At 46.0% G+C, this 22,832-nt stretch overlaps 1 protein-coding gene and 1 pseudogene across 2 annotated transcripts; both read left to right on the top strand.

Annotated features, from left to right (window-relative positions):
• Nucleotides 1-3,463: 3,463 nt before the first annotated feature.
• LOC136518446 (FCS-Like Zinc finger 8-like) lies at nt 3,464-5,566 on the top strand (annotated as a pseudogene).
• Nucleotides 5,567-7,682: 2,116 nt separating this feature from the next.
• LOC136518819 (MAR-binding filament-like protein 1) lies at nt 7,683-22,504 on the top strand. Of its 2 annotated transcripts, none has more exons than XM_066512507.1 (3): nt 7,683-8,187; nt 15,594-15,790; nt 20,424-22,504. In XM_066512507.1, exons 1-3 carry the CDS (start codon nt 7,908-7,910, stop codon nt 22,197-22,199), a joined length of 2,253 nt encoding a protein of 750 aa, XP_066368604.1. In that variant the 5' UTR covers nt 7,683-7,907; the 3' UTR covers nt 22,200-22,504. The 2 variants fall into 2 exon arrangements, with proteins under 2 accessions (XP_066368604.1, XP_066368603.1); XM_066512506.1 differs by having other exon boundaries at nt 15,585-15,790.
• Nucleotides 22,505-22,832: the final 328 nt, after the last annotated feature.

Genomic DNA, 22,832 nt, shown 5'->3' with positions numbered 1-22,832 from the left:
AGCGCGCGCGAGCGGCGCGAGCGTGGCCCAGCAGCAGCAGCGTGGCCCGAGCACGGCAACAGACCGAGCACTACGCGGTAGGCTGGCCCACGGCGGGGGCATGGGCGCGCAGACGGTCCTAGCGCAGCGGTGGACGCTGCGGCGTATTTCTGGTGTATTCACTGATTTATCTTCCTACACGAAAATGACCCTAAAACATGTGTGACGCAGGGATGACGTTAGGCTGACGTCAACAAGCTAATAACAATAGTACGCACCGCCGGCTGCTCTACTTGCTCTGCTCGCGCGTGGTTCGCCGGTCGCGGAGAGGACGCTACACAGCGGTGGAGCTTCGAATGAGGTGAGCAGGGCGATAAGTAGCTGGGGGAGAGGCTAGCAGTGCAATGAATTGAAATGGTAAGCTTTGGTTGTGTGGCATATCGACGGCGCAGGCCACCCCGGTCTTATGGACCCGACGGAGCTACACTTCCAAAGTTGAGGCACAGTGTAGCGCTACAAGCGGTGAGGTGGGGTCAGTTGAGTTGCTGGCTACCTAGCGGAGCTGAGGATGCGACAAATTTGATTATAGTGCTGCAGTCATGGCGAATTGAAGGAAGGAGGTCCTACCGGTCATGGCTATAGCGAGGACAGGGGGTTCTGGCACGGCATGGCTCGGCATAGCCGTGATCGTCAACGCAACGTACTCGAGCACATGATGACGGGATCAGGGAGGCGTGCTCCAGGCGGTTGTCCGCACGGCCGAACCCGCAAGCCGATGAAGCTCGGTGCTGTGGCACAGCAGACGACACCGGACAAAGGAAACACTAGCGCAACATGATGCCGAAGTGATGGCGAAGCAGGTGGTCGTCCCCTGCGCGTGCAGCCACATGAGTCAATGGGACTAGTGCCGGGCGCGATGATGGGTGGCGTGTAGCGTGACCGGAGTACCGCGCGACGCGATGTCGAGGCAAAGCCGCCAGAGTCCGGACGCAGTGCGCTTGCGTGCGTGTGTGGTGAGTGTTGACAGGTACGACCCATTTTTAAACTTACGTGGAATGACGTAACTCCGAACGGTTTCGCGTCAAATTTCAATCCTGACCTACTGGATGTACTAGCTAGCTATCCTCGTCCTCGACCGCACCATCATCGACTACGAAGCATGTACTACAAACTTTATTAAATCTCGCATAAACGTTCTACAACATTTTTATCCGATAAAAATTTGCTTATCATACTAACGATGTAAAGCGACATGAAATGTAACATTTGTTTCGTGTTTCCGACGAACGTTTCAAGTTATGTACATCACTATATTACACGCATCCACAAACAAGTATGATGCTCATGCAGTGTTTTAGCAAAAATAGTACAATGTAACACCGAGGGTGTTACAATATAGAGATGATGTTGTTAAAAAATAATCTCGGTGAATGGCTGCTCATTTACAAATGACAATGCGCTTACTTGTACTGTGCTGCTATATCCCTAGACTCATCATGCCCTACATGTGCACGCCATCCTTGCTGGTTTCCGCCACCTTTGCCCGTGCTCAAATACAGTAAACTAACTACCCACGCAAATAGAAACAGAGAAGGGGTAAGCGTGTCTCCAATAGAGACACCCAAACGCAAAATCGGTGTCGCACAGTACTTTGCATATCTAAAATCACGCTCCAACAGAAGACCCATACAAAGAACCCATTTTGGGTCCGAGGCCGGCAAGAACGCAAAAAAGCGTCGTTGAGGAGAAACGACGCAAAAATCTTGCGTCCGTAGTGGTGGGCGTCGCCGCACCAGGGGAGGGGACGCTCGCCCAGGGCCGCCGCCAGGGGGCGCGCTCGCCCTAGCGCCGCTGGCCAAGGAAGGGGCTCCTGCGCCTGTGCCGGGGGACGGGCACCACGAAGGCCCGGTCGCGGCTGCGAACACCACCGAGGCCTGGCCGCACCGGTGCGCCGGCGGGCGAGCACCGCGGGGGCCGACGGAGAGAGAGAGACGCACGGCCGGAGGAGGAGAGGGGAGAGGAGGGGGCTAGCCGCCGCCGAGGCCCAACCGGGCGCGCCGCCACGCTGGAGGCCGGCCGGTGCACTGCCACATCGGGAGAGGGAGGGAGTGCGCGTGCACGCGTGTGTGCACCGTCGCCGATCATGGAGAGAGGGAGAGATTTCTGAAGAGTTCGAAGGAGAGGAATGAGGAGCAGGCGGTAGATATTTTGTTTCTAGAGAGGAAATTTTGGGTTCGCTGTTGGAAAAAAGAAATTTTGGGTGGGTGACCTAGTGACTGTTCATGACCTAATTCTTAGAATGGGTCTTGTATTTGAGTTTGAGCCGTTGAAGATAGTCTAAGAAGAGAAGGCACAAGGAATCCCGTAGGCCCCCTGCCAGGGCGGGGCCCGCGTTTGTCACCGACGGCGGTGGGCCATCGCAGTGCCAATAAAAGCGTAGTCGTACGGCTCCCTGCTCGTGGACTGGAACTGGATAGCGCGAGATCTCCTCCCACCCGCCATATGGGCCCCACCACACGGGGAACGTCCAGTCCAGGTGCAGCACCCGCAGGGCCAACAAGGCTACGCGTCCCGTTCCTGCACCGTCAGATCGTTCCTTTTCCTGCCATCACGGCCGTCCAAAATGCCTCCGCGCCCGTGGAGTGGGCCGTGGTCACAGCACAGGGAGGGAAGTGGACGGTGGTAATGTCATTTGTGCTCTGGTCAAATGGGTGCAGAGGCTCGTACGTACGTACTCCCTCCGTGCTTAAAAAAATAAGTTTTTTTACAGCAACACCGTTTTCAAAACGTATCTTTGATTATTTATTTTTATAAAAATATTTATCAAAAAATAATATATGTAATTTTTTATAAAAATATTTTTTAAAATAAATCTATACGTATAATTTTATACATCTCCAAACTCAACCACTTAAAAACTATTCATAATTTATATTCTTAATATGTGATCTAAGCCGTATCAAAACGACTTCATTTTTTTAAGTAGGAAGGGAGCACAGTACAGGAGCAGCTCCGCCGGCCGTGTTCATACCGTACGCGTAGCGTGCGTAGCTCCGCCGGCCTATGGAGCGTGCCTAGCAAGCCTACTGCACCCTCGGCTGACTATCATGAATGGGCGGAGCGAGGGCGCGGAGAAGGTGGTGGTGGAGTGGAGTATTTCAGAAGCAATCCCAGGCGCAGGCGCAGCCGCAGGCAGCCCACCACCCGTCACCTCACTGCTCTCTTCTGCCTCCCCTGCTCCGGTTTTTGATGCGCTGCACGCCAAAGCGAGAGAGAGCCAGAGAGGGGAGGAATTCAAGAGAGGCATTGAGCAGCGGGGGCAGTGGTGACGCAGTGGCATTTTACCACCTCCGCTCCTCCTTCCTCTCCGTCTCTCCCCTCCAGCATTGCGGTAGAGAGGGAAGCCGCAAGAGGGAGAAGGGCGAGGACGGGAAGGGAACAGCAACGGAGCAGCTGATCAGGTGGGGTGGGACGACGTCTCTGCTTTTCTTGACAGTTTTCTTGCTCGCAATCGCAAGTTGGCGATGAGAGATTCCTCCTCATCCGGCTTTATCTCCCCGTTGCCGTTCGCCTTGTCCTCTTGCGCCGCCTTGTTCTCGTGCTGGTCCTGGAGTTTCCGGCGCTTCTTGGCTCGTGCTGGCTGGCACTGATTTTTGGCGTTTCGTAGCGGGCGGTTTAGATTTTCGCTTCGCTTCGCCTCTCGGTGCCCCCTGATTATTCTGGAGGACGGGCCAGGGCCGGACTGATCTCTGTTCCGCTCGCGTGCTCTCCAGGAGCTGACGCACGCGCGCGAGAATGCTGCTCAGGAGGGTGGCGGCGGACGACGGCTCCGGCGCCGGCGTGGGCGTGGGCGCAGGGAGGCCGCGGCTCTTCGCCGTGCCCAGGCTGCTGGTCGGTCTCGGCGGGCCGTCCAGGTGCCGCGCCGCGCCGGATTGCGACTCGCCGACGGCGGCGCGCAGCCCGACGTCGCCGCTCGACCTCAGGGCGCCCTTCGCCGCGCTCGGCGGCTCGTTGCTCCTCTCGCCGCGCTCGCCCAGGACCAGGAGCTGGGACTCGCACCGCCTCGGCCTCGGCGGCCTCGTCGACGACGACGCCCTCGCCGAACCCGCCGCGGCCTCCAACAACCGCCTGTTCGGGCCCCAGGCGCGGCAGCCGTTCAAGCTGCCGCAACGCCTCGCCAAGCCCCTCACCACCACCCAGCCGAGAGACTGCGCCCACGCGTCCCCGGAGCTCGGGAATGTGGGGACCGCCGCCGCCAGCTGCAATCCGGTGCCGTGCAGCCGGTCCTACGGGGATGTGAAGTCTGGTCCAGAGGTCACCGTGCCCGGCGGCGCTCCGCCCGGCGCGAGCAGCCACCATGCCGATCTTGGCAAGTTCCCCGCGCCGGGCTCCCTGCCGGCGTCCATCGGCGGCCCGCGCCGGTACGTCGGGTCCGTGTCCGCGACGGAGGCGGAGCAGTCGGAGGACTACACCTGCATCATCGCGCACGGTCCGAACCCGAAGACCACTCGCATCTTTGGGGACTGCATCTTGGAGCCCCTGCACTCTTGGTGATGGCGTGGACGCCATGGAAGTCAAGGAAGGAGCAGAGTCCTACTGGCTGGTCAAGTGCTTCGATGACGGCGAGCCTGGCGAGGAGTTCTTGAGCTCCTGCGTCTCTTGCAAGAAGAAGCTGGATGGCAATGACTCCTGCATTTATCGGTATGTTGATGCGATCTCGTCAACCTTTTGTTATGACGACAGTGAATCCAAACTAATGATTGTTATTCATCTGTGATGTGGTTTCTCTTTGAGAATTTTCATATGTTTTTCATCTGAATGTGCTATTTGTCATATATTCTGCATCTGAATGTGTTATTGATTGGTAGACAAGCATCCTGAACTGGATAGACTGATTGAAGAATCTGACTTATGATTCAGTTTTGCATTGCATTTCTCGACACAAAGAATTCAGTGTAAATAAAACGGGTAGCATTTGCATAGCAGCATGTTCATCTGTTATGTTCCATAATCATAGAAAGAACCAAGAACACTGAACAATTTGCTGAATGTCTTTTGCAGTGGTGAGAAGGCATTCTGCAGTAGGAACTGCAGGGATCAGGAAGGCCTTACTGAAGAGGAAGAGAACATCACAACAGCTGTGTCCTCCCTTAGCTCGGCTGGCTCATCATCTTCCTTCAACGATGACATATTCATCGCTGAGCTGGTTGTGCTGGCTGCCCCAGTTGACGTCCACTACCCCTGAATCCCGCGAGCCAGTGTAGCTGATCAATAATAATGTCAATTGTCGCAGTTTTCACAACGGCCATCATCGGGTTTGCTGGTTTTGTAAGTTATATTCCAGCATTTGGACATTCGGTGGCATTGGTCATTTTATTAGAACTGAGGCTCCATCTAGAATTTGCCGAGACATGACCTCTCGGCCTTTAGAACGGAGAGCTTGCCTGCCGTTAGCATTGTAATTTTGGCCCTGAGGCTATTGGCAATGCAAGTTCCCCAATTTTCATTCCATTTCTTTGGTTTCTTCCTGAGCAGCAATGAAGATGTTTGCGTGCTGTAAGTTGCAATAACATTTTTTGATAATGGCATTGAGCTGCTTTGCGAAATCTGCCGTTTCTACTCTCGAGGCCGGGTGTGGCACCGGGGTTTTTCCCTGATTTTTTTCCTGAATATATCCAGGTTCCGGACATTCGAGCAGCGCTACTATGACATGTCCGTCCTCTTGGGCTTCGGTGATCTCTAGAAGGACGCTTGAGGTGTATATGTTCTAGGGGTGTGTGTATGTGTGGTAGTGAGTGTGATATGTAAAGTACATATGCTACTCCTTGTACACTAGGGCTTTGTTTAGTTAGCGAAATTTTTGGCGAAATGGTACGGTAGCACTTTCGTTGTTATTTGGCAATTAGTGTTAAATCATAGTCTAATTAGGTTGTTATTTGGCAATTAGTGTTCAATCATAGTCTAATTAGGCTTAAAAGATTGTCTCGTGAATTTCGTCTAAACTGTGTAATTAGTTTTATTTTTTATTTATATTTAATGCTTCATGCATGCGTTCAAAGATTCGATGTGACGGGGAATTTTGAAAAATTTTGCAAAATGAAATGCAACTAAACGGGCACTAGGAGTCCATGCTAAACAAAAATTCGGCTCGCGTGGCACTACAATGGGACTATGACGTGCCCGTCCTCTATGAGGCTCGTGTGGCTTCGGTGATCTCCAGGAGGACGCTTGAGATGTATAGGTTCTAGAGATGTGCGTATGTGTGGTGGTGTGAGTGTGATTTGTAGAGTATAAATGCTACTCCTTATACACTAGGAATCCCATGCTAAAAAAAATCCGGCTTATTGCGCTAACGCGCTTGTAGCGTAGTGGTGAGTGCTCCCGTTGTGGAGGCCACCCACCTGCGTTCGAATCCGAGTTGCGGATCGGCCGGGTGTGGCACCGGGGGTTTTCCCGATTTTTTCCCCTGAATATATCCAGGTTCTGGATATTCGCGTGGCGCTACAATGGGACTATGACGTGTCCGTCCTCTACGAGGCTTGTGTGGCTTCGGTGATCTCTAGAAGGACGCTTGAGGTGTATAGGTTCTAGGGGTGTACGTATGTGTGGTGGTGTGAGTGTGATATGTAGAGTACAGATGCTACTCCTTGTACACTAGGAGTCTAGGCTAAAACATATCTGGCTCGCGTGGCGCTACAATGGGACTATGACGTGCCCGTCCTCTACGAGGCTTGTGTGGCTTCGGTGATCTCCAGAAGGACGCTTGAGGTGGGTATGTTCTAGGGGTGTATGTATATGTGGCGGTGTGAGTGTGATTTGTAGAGTATAAATGCTACTCCTTATACACTAGGAGTCCAAGGCTTAAAAAAAATCTGGCTTATTGCAAGATTGTACGCCCTGTTCAAGCGAACATGATGTAGTTGTTCCACTCAGAGATGTCCGTGCCTACGCAGCCTAAATTTTGCAATGATCTAACGCTGAGCAATGATGCAGGGCAGGAGCAGACACAGGTACATCAATGGTTTGTTGTCTGTTTGCTACAGGTTGCACTGTTTGTGAGGTTGGATCGTTTGGATACAAGTATGTTTCTGGAGACATGTGATCGACAAGAATTTGGTGGCAGAAACTTCAGTTTGGCAGACTCTGTAGAGCATAATTTGCGTTTCATTCGGGGAATGAAGTCGGGTCATAAAATAGAAATTACTTCTAGAAAAACAATAGAACTCTAGCAATTGTAGCACAATACCAAACTTAAAGTGTCTTAAGTTCGACTAATTTTATATAAAAAACATCAATATTCATGATATAAAATAGGAATCATTATATTTATCATAAAATATATTTTTATAGTATGCATATTTGATATTATATTTATTAATATTTTAACCTATATATTTGGTCAAATTTTAGGTACTTTAAATAGAGAATGGTCTTTTCTGGCAGTTTACAAATAAGTTGAGTGTGGCAGTTTACAAATAAGTTGGAGTATCTTTCACACAAGTAGTATTTTTAGAGGAATTTTCGTAGCATTTAGCAAAAATTCTCATGTTAAGAACGGGCCCGGTTGACAGTCTAGTAGCGTTGTGCCCATCCATGGGTCAGACCTATTATGACGAACCTTTTCTAAAGCCCACATGGCCCGTGAAGAGCCCACGTAACCAGAACCCGACAGTCTGACACAGTTCCGAAACCTTCTCCTCCGGCTCCGCTTCCGCTTCAGCTTGCGCGTTGCCACTCCCCTCCCCGCTGCTCCCAAGCCGGCAAGCCCCAAATCCCAGCTCAGAAGGCAGAACGGGTTGCCATTTCCGTTGCTACGAATGCTCACGTGATACCACACGGCTCCAACTTGCAAAGCAGCGGCCGGCGAGGGGTGGGTGGTAGGGTTTTTTTTGGGTGTCTGCGACTGCGACTGCGACTGCGACGCCGGCATGGGCTACCACCACCTCCTACTCTCGCCGCCGGTGGCGCAGCCGCCCCGCCCTGCCCTTCTCCCTCCACCCCGCGGTCGCCGCGGCAGCGGCGCCGGGCGGGTGGCTACCGCAGTCTTTGCCTCGGCGTCTAGCGCCGCTCGTTCCCCCGCTGCGGACGACGCCACACGGAGGAGGGCCGTGCTCCTCGTCGGCGTCTCGGTGCTCCCGCTCCTCCGCCTCCGCGACGCCGCCGCGGCGGCGGCCAGGGCGCAGCGCTCGTCGATTGATCTCGTCACTGGTCAGTAGTAGTAAACCTCATTTCAACACTCGCCTTGACGCCTTGTTGCTAGGATGATATGTGTGATTTTTTTTTGTTTTATTAAAAAATCTGATAAAATCTGTGAGATTAGTAGTAGTAGATACTAATAAGGTACCTTTCCCCCTTCTAAATGAACTTGCTGAATGGGCTGTGTAATTGTGATGCTAAGTTTCCGGCGTAAATTGTAGAATCTCTTAGCAGTAGTAAACCTCATTTCGACACCCCCTTGTTGCCCCGTTCCCCCCTAAGGCCTTGTTTGAATGCCATGTATTCATCTCAATCCACATGTGTTGAAGTGGATTGGAGTGTAATTAAACTAAATTTCATTCCATTCCACTCTAACACATGTGGATTGAGGTGGATACACATGCATTCAAACAAGGTCTAAATAAACTTGCTGAATGGACTGTGTAATTGTGATGCTAAGTTTCCCGCGTAAATTGTAGAATCTCTTAGTAGTAGTAAACCTCATTTCGACACCCCCTTGTTGCTGATGATATGTGTAATTTTATTGGTTTTATTATATCTGATAAAAATCTGTGAGATTCGTAGATACTAATATGATACCTCCCCTCCTCCCTCTAAGGCCTTTTTTGAATGTACATGTATTCATCTCAATCCACATGTGTTGAAGTGGATTAGAGTGGAATTAAACTAAATTTCATTCCATTCCACTACAACACATGTGGATTGAGATGGATACACATGCATCCAAACAAGGCCTAAATAAACTTGCTGAATGACACGTGCAATTGCGATGCTAAGTTTCCCGCGTAAATTGTATACTCTCTTTAGTAGTAGTAAACCTCGTTTCGACACCCCCTTGTTGCTAGGATGATATGCGTAATTTTTTTGGTTTATTAAATCTGATAAATTTGTGAGATTCGTAGATACTAATAAGTTCCCCGCTCTAAATAAACTGCTGAATGGCCTGTGCAATTGCGATGCTAATTTTTCCCGCGTAAATGGAGCATGCCATTCTGATTTCTGGACCAATATAGACGTGTAGAAACCCAACCGATTGCATCAACAACAACAACAAAGCCTTTAAGTCCCAAACAAGTTGGGGTAGGCTAGAGTTGAAACCCAGTAGAAGCAAAGGTTTAGGCACGTGAATAGCTGTCTTCCAAGCACTCCTATCTAAGGCTAAGTCTTTGGGTATATTCCATCCTTTCAAGTCTCCTTTTATTGCCTTTACCCAAGTCAACTTCGGTCTTTCTCTGCCTCTCTTCACGTTACTATCCTGGCCTAGGATTCCACTACGCACCGGTGCCTCTGGAGGTCTCCGTTGGACATGTCCAAACCATCTCAACCGATGTTGGACAAGCTTCTCTTCAATTGGTGCTACCCCTAATCTATCACGTATATCATCGTTCCGAACTCGATCCCTTCTTGTATGACCGCAAATCCAACGCAACATACGCATTTCCGCGACACTTATCTGTTGAACATGTCGTCTTTTGGTAGGCCAACATTCTGCACCATACAACATAGCAGGTCTAATCGTCGTCCTATAAAACTTGCCTTTTAGCTTTTGTGGTACCCTTTTGTCACATAGGACACCAGATGCTTGCCGCCACTTCATCCATCCTGCTTTGATTCTATGGCTAACATCTTCATCAATATCCCCGTCTCTCTGTAGCATTGATCCTAAATATCGAAAGGTATCCTTCCTAGGCACCACTTGACCTTCCAAACTAATATCTTCCTCCTCCCGAATAGTAGTGCTGAAGTCACATCTCATATACTCAGTTTTAGTTCTACTGAGTCTAAAACCTTTGGACTCTAAAGTCTCCTGCCATAACTCCAGTTTCTGATTCACTCTTGTTCGGCTTTCATCAACTAGCACTACATCGTTCGCGAAAAGCATACACCAAGGGATGTCCCCTTGTATGTTCCTTGTGACCTCATCCATTACTAAGGCAAACAAATAAGGGCTCAAAGTTGACCCTTGATGTAGTCCTATCCTAATCGGGAAGTCATCCGTGTCTCCATCACTTATTCGAACTCTAGTCACAACATTGTTGTACATGTCCTTAATGAGCCCGACGTACTTCGTTGGGACTTTATGTTTGTCCAAAGCCCACCACATAACATTCCTTGGTATTTTATCATAAGCGTTCTCCAAGTAAATAAAAACCATGTGTAGGTCCTTCTTCTTCTCCCTATACCGCTCCATAACTTGTCTTACTAAGAAAATGGCTTCCATGGTTGACCTTCCGGGCATGAAACCAAATTGGTTCATAGAGACACGCGTTATTGCTCTCAAGCGATGCTCGATAACTCTCTCCCATAGCTTCATAGTATGGCTCATCAACTTAATTCCCCGGTAATTCGTACAACTTTGAATATCTCCTTTATTCTTGTAGATCAGTACCAATATACTTCTCCTCCACTTATCAGGCATCTTGTTCGATCGAAAAATATGGTTGAACAGCTTGGTTAGCCATACTATAGCTATGTCCCCGAGACATCTCCACACCTCGATTGGGATACCATCCGGTCCTATCGCCTTACCTCCTTTCATCCTTTTCAATGCCTCTCTGACCTCAGATTCTTGGATTCTCCGCACAAAGCGCCTATTGGTGTCATCAAAAGAGTCATCCAACTGAAAGGTTGTGTTCGTATTCTCACCATTGAACAATTTGTCAAAATACTCTTGCCCTTGCTCATTTTTCACTACACCCGGGCGCCGATGTAGCGCGCCACTAATGATGCGACGACCTGATCCTTGATCACTTGACACCGTGCCCAGATCGCGACACGGCGCGTCACGGGGGTGACGACCCGGCCCTTGCTCATTTAACATCATACCCGGGTTCCGATATGGCGCGTCGCTAAGAGGGTTACGCCCCAACGATTTTCTTTCGGGTTTCATCTCCATTAGAATGGCTAGATTTAACGTTGGCTCGCCACGCCTAACACAACCCTTCTCCTTTACCAGGGCTTGGGACCTACTATGTTGAGACAACATAGGCGGAGTTTGCCATAATCACTTTGGACCTACAATACTACATGCTGTTTGGTCGCTGGTTTAAATCGTGTCAACTTCGTTAAGCTCAAAGTTTGCCATGAGGTCCTTCAACCCTGCTTGCTTGAGGACTGAGTGGACATTACACCCAGGCCTTGAGCCATCCTTTTGATACCAGTTAGTTCCTAACGTCCAGTAGCTCATCTAGTAGGCATCGTTGCCAACCTTATTGGAATCTACACCTAGTAAAACTTCCCTCTTCCTTCTCTTACTATTCCGTCATTGTTTGTTGAGATCCATGCAACACAGGACACCACTAAAAGTGTCCATACCTTAGGTCTTTATTATTATCTGGATCTGGACTGCCTTTTATCGTTTTGTGAACCTTCATTGTTTGGCAACTTTGGAAGCTTTTTAATTTCCACGCTGTTACCAACATAGGCCCTGTTTGGTACAGCTTATCTGGGAAGCGCTTCCCAGATAAGCTGCACAAATAGAGTAAAAGCGGTAGTCAAAATAAGCTGGTCTGATCCAGCTTCTGCTTTTTAGTACAAATGAGAGCTGTGGGAATAAGCGTGGTCAGAATAAGCTGCTGAAAAGCGTGGCGTTTGGCTGTTGATTTCAGCTTATTTTGGCCATAAGCAGCTTATAAGCTGTACCAGGCCCATAGTTATTATGAATAAGTTGTGTTTTCAGTTTTTCAAAAAGCTTGCATGGAGATATATAGTTGATAAGGGTAAAACGTAAAGTATGTGCATTGGAAAACATCGAATGAAAAGGATTTTTATTAAACACATAAAGTGGTTGCATGTTACTGGTGCTGTATAAGCATATGTAGGGCAAATACTATGTAGCATTAATTAAAGTGTCATACATTAACGCTGCCAATTTATCTTGGATTGAACAATCAGGTGTGTATAGATCTCTTCTTTAGTGTTAACTGTATTCTGGCTGTGATCCTAGTTAGGACCTTGACGTATTGATACTGGCTAATGGCTATGCATTTGGTTTTGGAAACTCATGCCCCCATCTGGTTCCACCTGATATGGCGAGGATGCATATTTGTATTTTCTAGCATATTTCTCTTTATCGTAGTAGTTGTAAAATACTTGTCATTGACTCTTTGTTAAGGTCAGCAGTGCATTTGTCCATGGAGGGCCTATGAACTTTCCAGAAAAACAAACTATACTATCTGTGCAAAAGAATAATATCTGAAACTGGACACAATCTCCATATTTGGTGTCGTAGGATTTGGTATTCCAGTGATGATGATGTTCTATTGATATATTGCTATGTCCAGGACAAACTATTTAGTTCAGCCATAGAAGTATTCTATTAAATTTCTTGTGCAAAAAGTAACTCAATGGAGTTGAGTCTTGGCATGTTTTCTGGACCATGTATGAACTAGATAGAGCAGAGCACATGTCATAGCCATAACTTTGGGATGCCATGAATCACGGTGCATAGAATTTTGTTTAAATGGATCACTCAGTGCTCTGATGCTTTTATGCGGCTAGTGCATGAGTAAAGATTGAGAATTACAAACTCATTAATATTTGCTTGGAACCAATAGTTGCACTATTGTATGTGCCATTAAGGATGAAAACAGTTGGGAGAAGCCTTTAACCACTTTCAATTTCATATTTTTACCTGAAAACGGAATCGGAAACAGGAAGGCCAGCCGGGAAAGCATAAGCGGTATTTCGTGATATAGGAAACAGAGCAATTCGTACGGAAACATGTCTATAACGGTCAGGACCTGATAATTGAAATTGGAAACAAATAATGATACGATCTCCTCAAATGTTAAACTAAGCATGACTACACAATAATAGTTTGTATTCACACAATATAATTTTAAATCGACACAGCGTGTTGGTCTAGTTATCATCACTGATGCTGGGAAAAAAGACCGCATCTTTCCATGAATGGCATGTATATAAGAAAAATCGAAAGTACCAGTTTAACAGGACAAAGAAGGAAAGGAGGTTTAATTGAAAAATAAAGTATAATCAATGACTGGTGAATGCCAATTTCTTTGGTGTGCCTGTCCATTTTGTTAGTGGGTCAACAGCAGCTGTAGAGAGGCCCAACCGACTCCCTTGTGTTCTCCAGTGCACGTTCATGTTCCCACAACCACAAGGAAGCCAGGGGATGGTTAGTGTTAGTATATCACGACTAGGATAGCGTTAGATGGGATTACGATCCCATATACCGGCTTGGCTAGTTGGCCTTCAAGTCATGTAATCTCTATATATACCGCCCAAGAGGCTCAATGCAAATAATCCAATTCCACCCAATTTTATTCCTCCTATACATGGTATCACGAGTTTAAGTTTAAATTCTAGGCCACAAACCCTAAAGCTTCCACTTGTACGTATGCCCCAGGGGAGAGTATCCATGAGGATCTTTGTCGGGGCAGTGCTGCCCCTGCCCGTACCTAAGGCTCGCGTTGCCGATTGTGTTGATCGGCTGCCCTAGAGTCTTTTCCCAATCCGTTGATTGAGGTTTTCTCTCTCGCTGGTCGTTGATCGACGTTTCTTTTGTTTTTCCGATCTAAGATCGGTTTGCGTTGTTCGGCGCCGTTGTCTTCACACATCTCTACCCCGACATCGACTACATTGGCATCTTCACCATGACTGTGATGTAGTGCAGCACGTGGCGCTCCAGGGGACTCCCGCATACGCATGTGGTTCTTGCACGCCTCTGCCCATATGTTACCCTATGGCCTACGCCGACTGTGGCCATCACCTACGATTGGGGCTCCAACACATCACCACTCCTCTGCTTGGGATTGCCACACATTACAATCCCGTGTACTGGCTTGACCTCCAAGTCATGCAATCTCTATATATATACCGCCCAATAGGCTCAATGCAAATAATCCAATTCCACCCAATTCTATTCCTCCTGCAGTTAGTCCTACCTAGCCCACTTTAGTTAGTCATGTGCGAGAGGAGTTATAAAATAAGCTAGCAATGGTGTGGAGAGACAAACAGCTGTGCTCTTGCATGCACGCCTCAAGCATAGGTAAACGGGAATACCGGTGGGAACTTCATGGTGCAAAACGGGAACCCAAGAATGGTCCCGAAAAGGGTCCTCCCTTTTAATACTGCTTTCGCCAGCTGCTTACCGGTTTAGAACCGTTTTCAGGTTTTCCTGAAGTAACAGGAAGTGGCTAAAAAGAGCGTACCCAGTGCAGAGAGCTCCCGCTCTGTGCGGGGTCTGGAGAAGGGTGTTAGTGGCAAGCCTTACCCTCGCCTGTGCAATGCGAGGAGACCGCGACTCGAACCCGGGACCTTCCGGTCACAGGCGGTAAGTAACAAGGAGTGGCTGGGAAAAAAATGTTAACAGTGTCGGTGGGGACTGGAATTTTCATCCTGTTTTGACCCCTATGTGTCTGTTGAAATTAATATGTAGCACCATTTAATTGTTTGATTAGATGGATAGGCAGCCAGACTGTCACGCATATACAAGCCGGAGTGGTATACTGTTCTGGACCACCAATTCAGCCACATGAAAAGTGAACAATCTTCTAGTTTCCATGTAATCAGCTATATAACCCATTTAATAATGTAAATCAGCCCAAGACACCATGATAGCCCACATACATAGCTAGTCCATGACAGCATTTACCATGCGTTTGGTTTGAGTAACCACCCCATCCTAGATGGGTGGTGCATCATGAGTTCATCCCATGATTTTGTTGGAACGAATCCCCTCATGCCTATACTAATAACTTCTAGTTTGTGAGAGATAAGGTGGTGGTGGATCAACCCATTCTATTCCACAAACCAAACAAAAAAGTAGTGAGAAGATGATGGACCACTCCTTCCTCAAACCAAACACACCCTTAGTCTTTTACAGAGTTGCAGACTTGCAGTGTTGTCAAAAAGTTTGGTCAGCCGCTGATGGCGTTAGTGCCCTCTTTGATAGAGAACTATTGTTGCCCATTTATAGCTTGCTTCGTTTCTAGTTCACTAAATTAATTGTGCAGTATAAGTTATCTAATTGATATTGTACCTAATTTCCGTAGTAATAGGTATTCAGATTTTTTTTTGAGATAAGTATTATCATCAAATATATGCATATATTAGCATCAAACTAGTGTATGATCCCAATTAATCATCCCTATACTCACTAATTGCTTGTCGGTAGCCTCTCTGTCTGCGAACCACATTTGGATTCCACAACGCTGGTATGTCCTAGTATGGTTTTGGTTCGGATTGATGATAAATGTTAACATAGCTGTTTTGGTGGCAAAACGATCCCATTGTTAAAGTAATTGAGAAATTAATGGTTCCAACACCCCCTGTTGCCGTGCGGGCATGTGCAATATTTCATCCATCAGCGTACCTAATTATGAGTTGAAAAACTTTAATGGTTGTCATTGTTCTCCTTTCAGATAGAACAGATATTCAAAAGGCTGATGTAACTCAGCCTGAGGAGCCTCGGGAAGAACTACATCAGCCTGATGAGCAAGGACAACCAGCAAGAAATCCACTTGCAGGTCTCCTAAATGCAATTGCAGTTATTGCTTCTGGTGTTTTCGCTGGACTTCTTGGTACTTCTCAACAGGAAAAGAAGGCCTTGCAGTCGATCATCTCATCTGTATGCATCTATAATCACTCTATGAAATTATTATACTTTTATCCTTCACTGCTTCAGAATTTGCACATTAAATTTCATATGCAACAACAACAACAAAGCCTTTAAGTCCCAAACAAGTTGGGGTAGGCTAGAGTTGAAACCTAGCAGAAGCAATCAAGGTTCAGGCACGTGAATAGCTGTTTTCCAAGCACTCCTATCTAAGGCTAAGTCTTTGAGTATATTTCATCCTTTCAAGTCTCCTTTTATTGCCTCTACCCAAGTCAACTTCGGTCTTTCTCTGCCTCTCTTCACGTTAGTATCCTGGCTTAGGATTCCACTACGCACCGGTGCCTCTGGAGGTCTCCGTTGGACATGTCCAAACCATCTCAACCGGTGTTGGACAAGTTTTTCTTCAATTGGTGCTACCCCTAATCTATCATGTATATCATCGTTCCGAACTCGATCCCTTCTTGTATGACCGCAAATCCAACGCAACATACGCATTTCTGTGACATTTATCTGTTGAACATGTCGTCTTTTCGTAGGCCAACATATGAACCATACAACATAGCAGGTCTAATCGTCGTCCTATAAAACTTGCCTTTTAACTTTTGTGGTACCCTTTTGTCACATAGGACACCAGATGCTTGGCGCCACTTCATCCACCCTGCTTTGATTCTATGGCTAAAATCTTCATCAATATCCCCGTCTCTCTGTAGTATTGATCCTAAATATTGAAAGGTATCCTTCCTAGGTACTACTTGACCTTCCAAACTAATATCTTTCTCCTCCCGAGTAGTAGTGCCGAAGTCACATCTCATATACTCAGTTTTAGTTCTACTGAGTCTAAAACCTTTGAACTCCAAAGTCTCTCACCATAACTCCATTTTCTGATTCACTTCTGTCCGGCTTTCATCAACTAACACTACATCGTCCGCGAAAAGCATACACCAAGGGTTGTCCCCTTGTATGTCCCTTGTGACCTCATCCATCACTAAGGCAAACAGATAAGGGCTCAAAGCTGACCCTTGATGTAGTCCTATCCTAATCGGGAAGTCATCTGTGTCTCCATCACTTGTTCGAACACTAGTCACAATATTGTTGTACATGTCCTTAATGAGCCCGACGTACTTCGTTGGGACTTTATGTTTGTCCAAAGCCCACCATATAACATTCCTTGTTATTTTATCGTAAGCCTTTTCCAAGTCAATAAAAACCATGTGTAGGTCCTTCTTTTTCTCCCTATACCGCTCCATAACTTGTCTTATTAAGAAAATGGCTTCCATGGTTGACCTTCCGGACATAAAACCAAATTGATTCATAGAGACCCGCGTTATTGCTCACAGCAACAACAACAACAACAACAAAGCCTTTAAGTCCCAAACAAGTTGGGGTAGGCTAGAGTTGAAACCCATCAGAAGCAATCAAGGTTCAGGCACGTGAATAGCTGTCTTCCAAGCACTCCTATCTAAGGCTAAGTCTTTGGGTATATTCCATCCTTTCAAGTCTCCTTTTATTGACTCTACCTAAGTCAACTTCGGTCTTCCTCTGCCTCTCTTCACGTTACTATCCTGACTTAGGATTCCACTACGCACCGGTGCATCTGAAGGTCTCCGTTGCACATGTCCAAACCATCTCAACCGGTGTTGGACAAGCTTTTCTTCAATTGGCGCTACCCCTAATCTCTCACGTATATCATTGTTCCGAACTCGATCCCTTCTTGTATGACCGCAAATCCAACGCAACATCCGCATTTCCGCGACACTTAGTTGTTGAACATGTCGTCTTTTCGTAGGCCAACATTCTGCACCATACAACATAGCAGGTCTAATCGTCGTCCTATAAAACTTGTCTTTTAGTTTCTGTGGTACCCTTTTGTCACATAGGACACCAGATGCTTGCCGCCACTTCATCCATCCTGCTTTGATTCTATGGCTAACATCTTCATCAATATCCCCGTCTCTCTGTAGCATTGATCCTAAATATCGAAAGGTATCCTTCCTAGGCACCACTTGACCTTCCAAACTAATATCTTCCTCCTCCCGAATAGTAGTGCTGAAGTCACATCTCATATACTCAGTTTTAGTTCTACTGAGTCTAAAACCTTTGGACTCCAAAGTCTCCCGCCATAACTCCAGTTTCTGATTCACTCCTGTCCGGCTTTCATCAACTAGCACTACATCGTCCGCGAAAAGCATACACCAAGGGATGTCCCCTTGTATGTCCCTTGTGACCTCATCCATCACTAAAGCAAACAAATAAGGGCTCAAAGCTGACCCTTGATGTAGTCCTATCCTAATCGGGAAGTCATCCGTGTCTCCATCACTTGTTCGAACTCTAGTCACAACATTGTTGTACATGTCCTTAATGAGCCCGACGTACTTCGTTGGGACTTTATGTTTGTCCAAAGCCCACCACATAACATTCCTTGGTATTTTATCATAAGCCTTCTCCAAGTCAATAAAAACCATGTGTAGGTCCTTCTTCTTCTCCCTATACCGCTCCATAACTTGTCTTACTAAGAAAATGGCTTCCATGATTGACCTTCCGGGCATGAAACCAAATTGGTTCATAGAGACACGCGTTATTGCTCTCAAGCGATGCTCGATAACTTTCTCCCATAGCTTCATAGTATGGCTCATCAACTTAATTCCCCGGTAATTCGTACAACTTTGAATATCTCCTTTATTCTTGTAGATCAGTACCAATATACTTCTCCTCTATTTATCAGGCATCTTGTTCGATCGAAAAATATGGTTGAACAGCTTGGTTAGCCATACTATAGCTATGTCCCCGAGGCATCTCCACACCTCGATTGGGATACCATCCAGTCCCATCGCCTTACCTCCTTTCATCCTTTTCAACGCCTCTCTGACCTCAGATTCTTGGATTCTCCGCACAAAGCGCCTATTGGTGTCATCAAAAGAGTCATCCAACTGAAAGGTTGTGTCCATATTCTCACCATTGAACAATTTGTCAAAATACTCTTGCCATCGATGTTGGATCTCATCCTCCTTCACCAAGAGATGCTCCCTTTTATCCTTAACGCACTTAACTTGGTTGAAGTCCCGTGTCTTTCTCTCACGAACCCTAGCCATCCTATAAATGCCCTTCTCTTCTTCCTTCGTACTCAAATGTTGGTAAAGATCCTCGTACGCTCTACCCTTTGCCACACTTACAGCTCGCTTTGCAGTCTTCTTTGCCACCTTGTACTTCTCTATGTTGTCCACACTCCTGTCATGGTACAAGCGTCTATAGCATTCTTTCTTCTCCTTAATAGCCCTTTGGACTTCCTCGTTCCACCACCAAGTATCTTTAGCCTCGCGTCCCCTTACTTTGGTTACTCCACACACCTCTGAGGCTACCTTCCGAATGTTGGTTGCCATCTTGTCCCACATGTTGTTTATGTCGTCTTCTTCCTTCCAAGAGCCCTCTTTGATAACCCTTTCCCTAAATACTTCTGACGTCTCCCCTTTCAGTTTCCACCACTTTGTTCTTTCAATCTTAGCTTCTTTATCCCTACGGGCACGCACCTGAAAACGAAAATCTGCCACCAAAAGCTTATGTTGAGAAACAACACACTCCCCTGGTATCACCTTGCAATCCAAGCATGCTCGTTTGTCCTTTCTTCTTGCGAGGACAAAGTCTACAGCGTTATTGCTCACAGAAATAAAAAAAATTGCGCTGAAGAAATAACCAGGTGTTGCAATCTAGTACTGGTTTTCCAACCTAAATCTTGTATGCATGTAAAAAAATGTACACTACCAGATTACCTTATGACGTCATGAGCTACAAGCTAGTGATTCTTCTTTGATCACAAGGACGATTGTTCATTCATTTAGTCACTTCGCCATATATTTAGGGCATATGAGAATTGTGGTGCTAATTTGTCAGACATGCCATCAGATTCGTAATTGGCCAACTTTCCTCAATTCTTTTCCCAGAAAAAAAAACTGGACCTGCAAGGGTATGACCACCCCCAGGCATTGCATTAAGAAGAAGACCTTCTCACGCAGGCCCAGAAAACCCCCGAACCCCTGCCCCACCCTTACACAGCGGCACCGTAAAAAAATTAGACCAACCTAGGAGGAACTAGGTGGAATTTGATTAAGAAAATAGGCACTGAGGACTTGAAACCTGGGTGGTCTAGTTATACACCCACACCCTCGACGAGAATCTTGTCTTTTGATTATTGCATATTTACTGTTTTTTTTTTACTCGAACATGCAGGAGAGCCATTTGCTGTTTTTGCTACAAGTATCTATTACCTAATTTATCATGGCATAAGTTTTGGATTTTACTTAGCACCTGTGATACTGATATCTTCATAGGCTTTGTCGTGTAGACTCTTTTGAAGTGTTTTGCTCCAAGTATTGTGTTGATTGAGATGAAGAAACAAGCAACTCATGTAGCATGGTAATATGAGCAAGAAGTTTATAGGATATAAGTCATCATGAACCTTAGGATGCAGCATCAGTTGTCTCAATGGTCAATATAGTACTGGAAAAGTTAATTGTGCACTGTTGTGGAATACTAGAAGGGACTTCACTGTGTTGAGATTATTTGTCAAAAGTTATCTTAGAATTTTATATATCTATAAATTAAATTCATGGATAGGATTCCCATTTGATTAATCTAATTTTCTGTTACCCAGATGGAGACTAAATTGGTTGAAAACGAGGCAGCAATGTCGATGCTTAGGGAAAACTATGAGAAAAGAATATTGGATGAACAAGTAAAACTGAAGAAAGAAGCTAGAAAGTTTCAGGAGGAGGAAGCCTTGCTGCAGGATCAGTTGGCTTCATCTAGAAGAACCGTAACATCTTTAACTGAGGAAGTTCAAAGGGAGAAGGAGCTAGTAGAGCAGCTTAACCTTGAGATAGATCGGCTTAAGAACAGTATTGCAGAAGCAGAGGAAGACAAACATTTGTCTGAAGGCAAATTGAAGGAAAATATTGAAGTGCTCGATATTTTGCATGGCAAGGTAAATCTACTTAACCAAGAGGTAAATGGCAAGGAGGAACACATCAGGGAGCTGAGCTCATCACTTTCTGCCAAGGAAAAGGACCACGAGAACCTGAATGTGATCTACAATCAAGCTAAAGAGAACCTAGAGCAGGCAAATTCCCAAATAAAGCAACTGGAGAAAGATGTTCATACAGCTAAAGATGATCTTAAATCAAAGGCGTCACTTATTAACTCACTGAATGAGAAAGTTCAAACATTATACACTGAAAAGGGTGAAGTGGAAGAAAAAGTAAGTGCTTTAGCGACTCAGTATACATACCTGAAAACCGCTTCTGAAGAGAGGGCTTCTCACGATTCTGAACTATTATTTCAGAAAGATGATAAGCTCAATCAGCTTGAAGAAAAACTTTCTGCTGCATTGAGTGACTCTAGCAAAGACAAAACTCGAATAGCCGAGTTGAACAATGAATTGGACACCACCAGAACAATACTAGATAATGAAGTTGTTGCCAGGAAAAGTTTGTCAGACCTTGTTCAGTCCACTGAAGAGGCACTAAGAGATTCCAAAAATGAGGTGTTTAAACTCTCTGAAGAGCTTGATCAAGTAAAGAGATCAAATCAGGACTTGATGACTCAGATTTCAAAATTAACAGATGAGGCCAGTGAAGTGAGGCAAGCTCTGGCTAACAAAATAGAGCAGGCAGAGTCAGTTTCTGCAAGTCTTTCAGATGAGCTGGCATCAGTGAGGGAGGTACTTAAAAAGTCACAAGGAGAACTCGAGGTCACCTCGAAGCAGTTACTTTCGGTTTCAGAAGAACATAGTGACCTTAATAAAGAATTGCTGGATGCATATAAGCAGTTAGAGTCCACGCAAAATGAGCTAGTTAAAGAGCGTAAAATCAATGCTACTCTAAACATGGAGCTTGACGCTTTGGTGAAACAATCAGTGATAGTGTCTGAATCAAGAAAAGGTCTTCAAGTAGACTTGGATGAGGCCACTAGATCACTAAGTGAGGTGACTAAGAGTACACTATCTCTGTCTAAGCAGCTGGAAACAACTAAGTCCAAGATTTCTGCTATTAAAGAGGAGAAAGAGATGCTATCAAAGTCCCTTGAGGAGCAAAAGAAAAGAACAGTTGAAGCTCAGGAAAACATGGAAGATGCTCAGAATACCATAAAAAGGCTTGGGACTGAGAGGGAGAGTTTTGAAGTAAGGTCTAAGAAACTTGAAGAAGAATTGGCCACAGCCAAAGGTGAGATATTGCGTTTGAGGAGGCAGATTAGTATAGGTGGGTCTCCAAACACCCAAGTTATTTCGGAAACAGGTGCAACACCAATTAACAGTCAACCACTGAAAGAGCAACCCATGAATGATCGTGTTAAAAATATCAACAGTGCTGATGCTGTAGCTCCTCGTTCCCCTAAACGGGTTTATAAGAGGAAACGCAGGCCAGCGGCATGAAGATTATCTGAATGCTAAACGCAAGAGCTGTCATTCTTTCATTCCTCTATTTAGTCACCTTATTATAACAGCTTCTGAACTCCCATCCTTCAAAAGGTAGACCTCCCTACAGTATTATCTTAGGTGGTGCTGGCTCTTCCGTCGCATCCCTACTGAAACAGAGAACCTTGATGTAGTCACATATGGTTAGATTTGATGGAATTTAGAATGTGTTACTCTGTGTACAGACCTGTCGTTTATCTCTCAGTGAAATCAAATTGGTAGTTCGTCTTCAATGGTTTGTTTATTCTCATACTTAGACAAATTGTACCATATCTTTGTTTATTCAGCATTGCATAGCAGTGAATTTTTTTCTCTTTTCATCATCCTCCATGTTTAATTGTATTAAAACAGCATTCTCCTGCCCTTAGTAAACTCGTTCAGTGTGATTAGCGAGATGCTGGGACAAGCCTGTTTAGTTCTTCAACTACTTATACTGCGATAAAAGGTATGCATAAGGCTGCGTTTAGTTCGCGAAATGAAAATTTTTGGATGTCATATCGGATGTTTCGGGGATGTCGGAAGGGGTTTTCGGATACTAATAAAAAAACTAATTACATAGCTCGCTTGGAAACCGCGAGACGAATTTATTAA

The sequence above is a fragment of the Miscanthus floridulus genome, chromosome 17 (genome assembly GCF_019320115.1).
Source record: "Miscanthus floridulus cultivar M001 chromosome 17, ASM1932011v1, whole genome shotgun sequence".
NCBI lineage: Eukaryota > Viridiplantae > Streptophyta > Magnoliopsida > Poales > Poaceae > Miscanthus > Miscanthus floridulus.
This window is presented reverse-complemented; position numbering and strand designations above follow the sequence as displayed.